Source organism: Epinephelus lanceolatus, chromosome 14, assembly GCF_041903045.1.
Source record: "Epinephelus lanceolatus isolate andai-2023 chromosome 14, ASM4190304v1, whole genome shotgun sequence".
Lineage (NCBI taxonomy): Eukaryota > Metazoa > Chordata > Actinopteri > Perciformes > Serranidae > Epinephelus > Epinephelus lanceolatus.
The window spans coordinates 12,129,254-12,138,857 of NC_135747.1; the positions used below are offsets into that span (position 1 = coordinate 12,129,254).

Consider the following 9,604-nt stretch of genomic DNA (forward strand, 5'->3'; position numbering starts at 1 on the left):
GGTAGGCCCATTTAGTAATGCATCCATGTCTCCATGTGCCAAGTGTGTAGGAGAACTTTAAGTGGCCAATGCAAAAACGTGAATAGCCCTATCTACAGCCAGGGTTTGTTTTGGTGGACTCTGTGGAAGAGGACCTGCTCCATATTTAGATATAAGCAAGTAATTTTAAGGTAACAAAAACATGATTGTTATTTTCAGGGGCTGATTGACTAAAATAAACATAGTTATGAATATTGTATTCTGTATCTGCCAATGTATGCCCTTAAATCCTACACACTGGACCTTTAATACACTACTTAACTACTGTGTCAAACTTTGCACCACTCACAAACGTCTGTCAGATTGGAAATTAACTTGTAGAAAGCTATTGGTTGCATGGCCTCTGGTAGCACCTCCCAAGCGTCACAGGAATTGCGTTGTGTCATCAGTGATAGGGCTGTAAGCTAAAATTAGCAATTTGGGTGTACAACTCAGTCAGTGTGGAAGTGGGATGGAAAAACCACCATGGAAAAACACTATATTTGAGGTGAAAAGGAGGTTTCAGGAAAAATGAATAAATTCTTACTGTTTTGGCCCTCTGGGTGCAGATAAATTGATCTGCCTTATCTGCAGACAGGTGACTGCCGTGCTCAAGGCCATTATGAGACCAATCACAAATCTTATGACAGGTTTGTGGGTGAGAAGCATAAACGTAAGGTTGAAAAGTTTTAACAAGGGCTATGTTCCCAACAGTCAGTCTTCACAAATCTTGTGAAAAGCAATGAAGCTGTAACACGGGCGAGCTGTGCAGTATCTTACAAATTGCTGAGCACAGTAAGCCACTCAGTGATGCAGAGTTTGTGGGGGACTGCTTGGTGGAAGTGGTGGACATCATATGTCCTGAACCTGTGTGGCCCTCAATCATATGCCAGCTTCCTAATGGCCCTCAGCCATCAGACCTTTGACAACACCTGATTTAGACATTTAAGGACACATTTCTGGAAACAGATCCTACATGTTAATCACTTAACTATTCCTGGGCATGGACCCTTAAAAAGGATACACAATGTACTGTGTATGAGGGGAATTTCCCTCAAGATGTGATTAACTAATAGTGTGCTGAGGCTTTGCTGGGATAAAAAAAACACCATCTGCGGGCTGTATTTCCCTGATATTGACAGAGGGGTGATTTTCTTCCACTAGATTTAACCGAACCTATACTCCAGAGATTCTGTCCATGACTATCCCTCAGATATTTTGGAGGAAAACGTATCTTGGATGGGGTTGTGAGGAAGGAGAAGGAATCATTCTCTCATGTTCACTGAAGGAGATGGCTAACAGAACAGGAAGCATGGAAACTTATCCTACTTTTGAAGAATTGCTCTGCTTCCTGGCAGGGTGGAAGCACTCCTATGTAGTTTAAGATGATAAAAAAACATACAGGAGACAATACAGAATTATTATACATTTACTGTATGCAAACAAAGATGAGACACAAAAAGCGAAACGCACTGACATTTCATGTTGACCAGTAACAATGTGTGAGAAACTTAACAGAGCTGTGCAACAGACATGCACAGACGCCAATCAGTGCAACAAACTTACAGAAAGGCAGCTTTCTGGGCAATAAATACAAAGTCATTCTTATGATCATAAATAAATTTGATTTACAGGGAGGGTTTTGTTAAATACGCTTAAACAGTACACGTTTTTTACCTGATGGTAACACCTACATTAATAATAAGTAGACCCCAAATGTAAACTTTTCTCCTGCTAGCAGTGTTTTCAGTTCAGATCCAGGACCTTAAAATGCTCATTTCAAACTTTTTGTTCATGTTTTTGTCCTTAAAATTTTACAGTTCCACCATTAGTTTTTCTTGTCTGATGAATCTTTGAGGCCATTTTACAAAACTCAACGTTAAGGCATACGGTTAAAAAAAAAATCCAATCTAACCTATAGGACACATTTTCATCCTTGCACTTCACACGAGTGATCACTTATAATGTAAGTGGTCTACAGTATAAATATAAGAACACAGGGTTGCTGCACATTCTGCCACTCACTCTGGCTTAGAGTCAGTAAAAGGCCTTTAAATCCAAGTGTACATAAAACAGAAAAATGAGCAATTCAAGAAGCTGCATCTGAGTAAAGCTCCTTTGAACAGGATATTCAACACATGGCGTGTTTAAGTCATTGCTTCAAACCAAATAACATTCTCACTATGGCTGTTCAGCTGAAAAGTGCTAGTTGAAGTAGGACCAGAACATGTCCCAGTGATTTGGGAAGTCACAAGGCAAACACTTAGGATACACATACTGGTATATTTTCCACAAGTCAGAACGTACTAAGGCTTCTCTGATAAGTTAAGAAGCATTTCAATAAATTATTACAATAATAGGAAGATAGGTGTATTACATAACTCTTAACTTCAAAATTTTTGAAAAATAATATTATTAACTGTTTACTATTAGAAAATAATATGCAAATAGCAAACTGGGATCACAATATGCTCTGTCCTGGGGGTTGGGGCTGTTTTTTAAGGTTTGAGTTGGAAGAGCTCTGTAGAAGAAGAGAAGGTGGATGGTTTTCAGTTTTGGTGAAGCAGGAAGTTCTTGATGGGTGGTGGTAGCGGTAACGAGGGTATGTGGTTTAGACGATGTTTGCCCATCGTTCTGCGGATCCTGATGCGACACAGGTATGTTAGCCTGCGAGGGCTTCCTGACAAGAGATAAAGCAAAGGCGGATCAGCAGAACTGTACTGCACATTCAGGTCAACCATGATAACAGGTACAGATCAGAGTTTTTTTTAAATTTAATCTGAATCTTTTTACATTTTTTTTGCCAGTGACTCCTATGGGCAAACCTTTTTCTTCTTTTAAGTCATGATGTAGTTACTTTAAAAGGGTTTATATGTATTAGGATTATAAACTCCTTATTGATATCACGTTTTGTAAAAAAGGAGAAATATAATCTGTCCTCATAGATGCCTGCATTTCCACAGATTTTACTCACTCCTTGCCTCCAGAAAGACCCTGAGTGCCTCCTGATCCACCTTCCTCCGATTAGGAGCCTCCAGCTCTGACCCGTCCCAGGGCACAAGGGCCGGGTTGGCCCCGTGGTCCAGCAGCAGGTGGATGAAGGCTACCTCACATCCGTGTCGCAGCACAGCATCCAGCAGGCAGGAGGCCAGACCGCGGGTCAAAGCTTCTTGGCAGACGGGCCCTGTGTAGTTAAAATCAGGCTGAGCGCCAGCCTGGAGCAACAGTCGGAAACAGTGGAGGTGGTGGTAGGCAGCGCTGATGTAGAGAGGACACACCACCAGAGTGTTGAGGGTGCGAGCACTTAAGAGGAGCCGGGGACCCAGCTGGTGGTCCATATCGACATCAGCATTGAACCTGGACAGAGGGAACCATGGCTAATTTTTGTAAAACTTTTTTGTCATACAGTATTATAACTGACTAAATGTTGTCATTCATTCAATTCCGTATGCAGTGGTGTACACCCTGGAAAGGTCACCAGACTATTGCAGGGCTGACACATAGAGATAGACAACCATTTATGTTCACATGCTTACCTGCATGTCTTTAGATTGTGGGAGGAAGCCGGAGTACCCGGAGAAAACCCACGCTGACATGGGGAGAACATGCAAACTCCGCACAGAGGGGCTCCCACACCCCTTGTACCCCCCCCCCACCCTGGATTCGAACCAGGAACCCTCTTGCTGTACCACTGCACCACCCTTAAATGTTCTGTTGGCCTAATATTCAGCTCAGAGTAATAAATACCACACCTATCAATCAATCAATCAATCAATTTTATTTATAAAGCCCAATATCACAAATGACAATTTGCCTCACAGGGCTTTACAGCATACGACATCCCTCTGTCCTTATGACCCTCGCAGCGGATAAGGAAAAACTCCCCCAAAAAAACCCCTTTAACGGGGGAAAAAAATGGTAGAAACCTCAGGAAGAGCAACTGAGGAGGGATCCCTCTTCCAGGACGGACAGACGTGCAATAGATGTCGTATAGAACAGATCAGCATAATAAATTAACAGTAATCCGCATGACACAATGAGACAGAAAGAGAGAGAGAGAGAGAGAGAGATGCAGGTAATGACAGTAGCTTACAACAACATTACTGAAAGTATGTCTTGAAAATATTATAATTATAGTTCTGGCTACTGTGGTACAATATGTTGAAAATATGTATTAATATCTGGCAGTATACATGTGTGACAATAGTCATATGTGTATAATAACAGTAGAAGTATGACTAATGACCTATGTAATGTAGCTTAAAATAGTAGCATCACACAATATTTGACAGGACTGAAAATGAGTCATCCTGAACATTTGGTATGCCTCCGTGATTGCAGTCGCCGTGGCTGGAGGCATTATGTTTGTGGGCTGTCCGTCCATCAGTCCCATTCTTGTGAACACGATAGCTCAAGAACATCTTCAGGGAATTTCTTCAAATTCTTCAAATTTGGCACTAACATCCACTTGGACTCAATGATGACCTGATTATATTTTGGTGGTCAAAGGTCTTTGTCCATCTAATTTCTTTGCAAGTGATATCTCAAAAACACCTTCAGGGATTTTTTAAAATTTGGCACAAATGTCCACTTGGACCCAAGGATGAACTGATTAGATTTTAGTGGTCATAGGTCAAAGCCTGTGACCTTGCATCCATCTCATTCTTGTAAACGCAATTTCTCAAGACCGTGAGAGAGTTTACTCAAATGTGGTACAAACATCCACTTGGACTCTAGAATGCACTGTTTAAAAAGTTGGTATTTAAAAGGTCAAAGGTCACTGTGACCTCACAAAACATGTTTTTGGCCATAACTCAAGAATTCACACGCTAATAAGGACAACATTTCAAACAAATGTTGAAGAGGATATAATGGTAAATTCATGGTTAAAGGTCAGCTTCACTGTGACATCATAATGTTCTGCAAAAACACTTTTCTGGCCATTACTCAGTGTCATAACTCAGGAACAGAAGGGGAGACATTTGGTCAGATACTGAATTGGTGACACTAATCTTGGGTGCCCACCTTGAAACTGTGCTGATAGAATAGATCTTCTGTGCTGTTGGGGGGAATATAAAAAACTATAGGTGCAACTTGACTGGTGCGCAAAGGCATACAACCACAAGGTGGTAAACCTTAGCTGTGTTATGGTTTCAGAATGATGAAGACAGTTGGAGAACAAATAGATACAAAATAGGATGTAGGCTTTACAGGGTGACTTTCTTCCTTGGTAACTATGAAGTTTTTCCCATATGATGCACACATTTTTATGTATTCTATTACAAATTTCTTAAAAAATAGTGCACATAGCTGCTGTAAATGGAAAAAAATTCCCTCAGGCAGAATGGCCCCAGACCCCCCTAGGTTTGGGCTGAGCCCCAAATGTTTATTATGTCTATCTAAGCCCATAAACTCAGCCACAGATCAAGCCAGCCATGTTTTGGACTGATCCTCTCCTAACCTCACCTGATGAGCTCCTGCAGTATGTCCAGCCTTCCCACCCGTGCAGCGTGGTACAGCGGGGTGCTGCGGTGATGCCGACTTCCGTTGGGATCGGCTCCGGCTTCAAGGAGGATCCGCACACACTCCAGGTGACCATTCACCACAGCTACATAGAGGGCTGTTTGACCTTTAACATCAACTAGGTCCACCTCGGCTCCCTGGGCGATCAGATAGGCCACGCAGGCAGCGTGTCCTGCTGTGGCTGCGATCCGCAGAGGGGTGCAGGGCAGACAGCCACAACACCACACAGACTTCTCGTTGATACGCCTGGCACCAAGAGAGAGAAGGGAGTGGTTATTAGTTGTATCCTTAGATCCAACATATTGGACTTGTCACGAATTTCCGTATAATAAAAGCAGGCCAGTGACTATGAAAGCACATAAAAATAATAAATTTAACAAAGTCTTAAAAATATCATTGCGATGAAGTCATCACAAATTAAATATTTACAACAGCTACCTGCTAAAATACACTGCTGTCAACACTACTGCCCGAGGGAAGCTGGGATAGGCGGGGCAGGGAGAACTCAGTGAAGTAAAAAGTGTTTTATTGAAATAACAGCATGTTGTAAACCATGTGGAATGGAGATGAACTGCCCTAAGCCAGTAATAATGGGTTGGCTGGGTGTGGAGTATGAGTGCTGCATACAACCACTGTGGGATTGGGGTTAAATGAGTGTTGACCACTCTACAATGGTTCCGCCTGGCTCTGACATTGTGAGCATTACCAGTGTCAGTACCTGTATGGACAGAACCCCTATACTAGTGAAATGTTTGAGCCCCACTGTGGCCACCAGCTATAAACCACACATGGAGACAGGGATGTGTTTGGTTATAGCAGCATGAGGTACTGAGGAGTAAAAGTACCCAGCATGTGGTGTGTGTTATGCAGTACGGGACTGTTTTGTGGTAGAGATGTGTAAGGGCATATTCTGAACAGCCTGTGTGTCTCTCAGGCTGTCACTCAGCAAACCCACAAAGCACAAAAACCACAAACCACTTAGTGCCACACATGAACACTCTGGACAAAAGCTGCCAGCTTTGCAGTAAGACGGAGAGTACAATGTGACCACTGACAGACAAGAGCTTTCTACACCTCTACACCAACAACAAAAAACATCAAAAAATCATATTATATTCATATTATTATCATTACTCCTTCCCACCGTCTGAAGCTGTCCTCCTGCAGCAGGTTCCTCAGGGTGTCCAGATCTCCAACATAGGCTGCATTGTGCAGCCGCATGTCATCCTGCTCCAGAGGTTTGTCGCAGAACTGCTCCTGGAGCCATTCTTTTAGGTTACGGCCTGGGGAGGACACACAGATTAGAAAAAGGCTTGTTGTGTGACCAATGCAAAAAACTGAAACAGTTGCTCTACGAAGCAATATCATATCTATAGTACACTCGTTAATGCTCTATCTGCATTATTGCTTTTCAGCACAGATCTCCTATTTTCATTGTTTAGATCAGGCAGTGAAAACACACTAAGAAAATATATGTATATATGTGCGTGTATCTGAGAATCCTGCATTTGACAGTGTTTTTCTCACTGCATATATTTAGTTGCATAACTGTACAAGTGTCCTTGCTGAATGTGGGAAGGATCAGCCATTCTGCGGTAAATTAACTCCTCATGTTTCTTGGGAGCTCTTGAAACTCTCATGAACAGCTACAGTTATCAGACATTTAAATGTAATGCTTTTTAAGACCCTTTCAAGATCATTTTAAACCAACTTTAGTACTAATTTTTGGACAAATAATCTTTTGCTTATTCAAGCTGCAGGTAAGTGTAAAGGTTAGTATATATGTGGTCCCGTGCAGAGGCAGGTATTATGTAGGAGTATGGTTAATAGAGTGAGTTAGGTTAATATACATTTGCCAACAGTTAAGTGTGAGGACACACCAGTCAATCAAAACATTAGAACCACTGGCTGGTGAAGTCAATGACATTCATCATGTTGTTAAAATCAATGTTCTGCTGTGAAACCTTTGGTCCTGGCATTCATGTGGATGCCACTTGACGCCCCAACACTGTTGCAGACCAACCTCCCCAAATGGCAATGGTGCTTCTGGATGGCGGTTGCCCCCTCAGCAGGACGATGCAACATGCCACGACACAAAAACTGCTCATGAATGGCCCAGGGAACGTGACAAAGAGCTCAAGGCATTGACTTGGCCTCCAATTTTGCCAGATCCCAATCTGATTAAGCATCTGTGGGATGTGCTGGTATCCACCTGACAACCCACAGACTCAAAGGATCCTGTGTCTGTGCCTCAAAAGGTCAGAGCCGAGTCTGATCCAAAGAGGCCCCACTGTGGATCGGGGTACCTCTGGGGTACCATTTCTGAGGAATTCTGAGGCCAGGTCGATGCCCTGAGCTCTTTACTATGTTCCTTGGGCTGTTTTTTTGCAGTGTGGTATGACGCATTGTCCTGCTGGTGGGTTAAGGGGGTATTTAGGAGTATTAGGCTCAGTGGGAAGTTTTATGATTCGTAAAATTACAGATGTGGACTCTCATGCAGAGAAGCTTCAATCATTTTGACTAATGGAAATTAAAAGACAGATACATGAAATACGATAAAAACTTTTGTGGCAACTGATTTAACTTTGATTTGATTAGAATTTTAAAAGCACAACAACTTACCAGAGTAACTGACATAAAGAAATCCCAGAGGATGGCACTTAAAAGCATTACTAAGAACACTTATTTCCAAAGTGGTCCTCTGTGGTGATAGTGGTTCAAGAACCCGCAAATTCGAACTTAAGACTATTTAATGATGTTTAAGACCGAATATGAATAAAATTTAAGACATTTGAGACTTTTAAAGGACCTGCAGACACAGACAGTTAAACACAACCTTCCAAAAATGTAATTACTGCAGGGCAATAGTGTTAAATTATATTTTATTGTGCATGTGTTGCTATTATTGTGTCCACCACTTGCAGCAAATACACATATAAGCTCTAATGGTCAGCCTCGTGTCCACATCCATCCATTATAACTGTAAAGAAATTGCAGACACACTGTAGATGTTTACTGACTCCATGAGCCACACCTTATTACACAGGAGTCCCCCTCAACAACACCACATCTCTGTTATTGTTGTCATGCTCACTGAAGTCTGCCTGTTAGTGTGTGTGCAGTCCCCTCACACAGAGTACATGGGCATACACGGTCCTTTGAGAGGACTGATGAATCATTCAGCCATGGTTACCTGCAGCAGTGGCACTGGGCAGATCAGAGACAGTGATGAGCGGAGGGAAATTGATACTGGGCGGGTCGTCAACATCAGCCTCTGGACCGTCCGCCATGCTCCTCAGATGTCACAACGTCACCTGGACCTGGTGCTACGGCAGAGAGATCGACACTGACTCCCCAAACACGACCAAACCCAACGATCTGGATCAGACAAGAAACATCAAAATACACAAACGTGACTGTGTTGATGTGATGACGGCGTCTGCGTGAGTCCAGTGCGCAACTTCCTGACTGCGCTCGGCTGGTCGGATTTAAAGGGGACACGTCTCTTTAAATGTCCAACCTGCCATGACAGCAGGGAGGGCAGCATGAGCAATATGTCAGTGTACAAAGTGTGTTTAACACACTGTTAAATTGAATAGTGAAGCTTAAACAATTGAAACACATACTGAAAATGTATCCTTACTTAAATAAATATTTATATATTATATAAATATATATATATATAATATAAAGAAAATACTATACTTAATGACATTAGGACAGTACCCAGGACTTTGTGATGTCAATGTACTAATGTACAGTATAAACAAACAAAAAATATCTGTGGAAATCTTTTATTCATTAAAGGTCCAGTGTGCAGGATTTAGTGGCATCTCGCTGCAACCATCTGAAACGGTGCCAAGCATGGACGTATAAATGGAACTGGATGTTTCTACAAAGGTTACTTAGTATCACATGAAGCCAAACAAGCTTGATTTTCGAAGAATGAAACTACGCATCGTGGGGCCATTAGAGCAGGTGCATTAGAGTGTTAAAGCAACTGAGTGGCTAACTTCCAGTTTAGCCCTCTGCTAACTTCAATAACTTCATCATTTAATCATGC

General features: G+C 42.2%; 1 protein-coding gene across 1 annotated transcript; it reads right to left on the minus strand.

Annotated features, from left to right (window-relative positions):
• Positions 1-1,431: 1,431 nt before the first annotated feature.
• asb1 (ankyrin repeat and SOCS box containing 1) lies at positions 1,432-8,978 on the minus strand. The gene is made up of 5 exons (XM_033615155.2): positions 8,735-8,978; positions 6,686-6,824; positions 5,485-5,787; positions 2,993-3,375; positions 1,432-2,698 (listed from the first exon to the last, which is right to left on the minus strand). Exons 1-5 carry the CDS (start codon positions 8,829-8,831, stop codon positions 2,568-2,570), a joined length of 1,053 nt encoding a protein of 350 aa, XP_033471046.1. The 5' UTR covers positions 8,832-8,978; the 3' UTR covers positions 1,432-2,567.
• Between the last annotated feature and the right edge of the window lie 626 nt (positions 8,979-9,604).

What these genes read in the sequence shown, in the direction of transcription:
- asb1 (XM_033615155.2), bottom strand. Translation starts at nt 8,831, where the DNA reads ATGGCGGACGGTCCAGAGGCTGATGTTGACGACCCGCCCAGTATCAAT. An exon ending in GCCCAGTGCCACTGCTGCAG is followed by an intron (nt 6,825 to 8,734) that starts GTAACCATGGCT and finishes TGTCCTCCCCAG; the next exon opens with GCCGTAACCTAAAAGAATGG. An exon ending in ATACTGCAGGAGCTCATCAG is followed by an intron (nt 3,376 to 5,484) that starts GTGAGGTTAGGA and finishes CCCTCTGTCCAG; the next exon opens with GTTCAATGCTGATGTCGATA.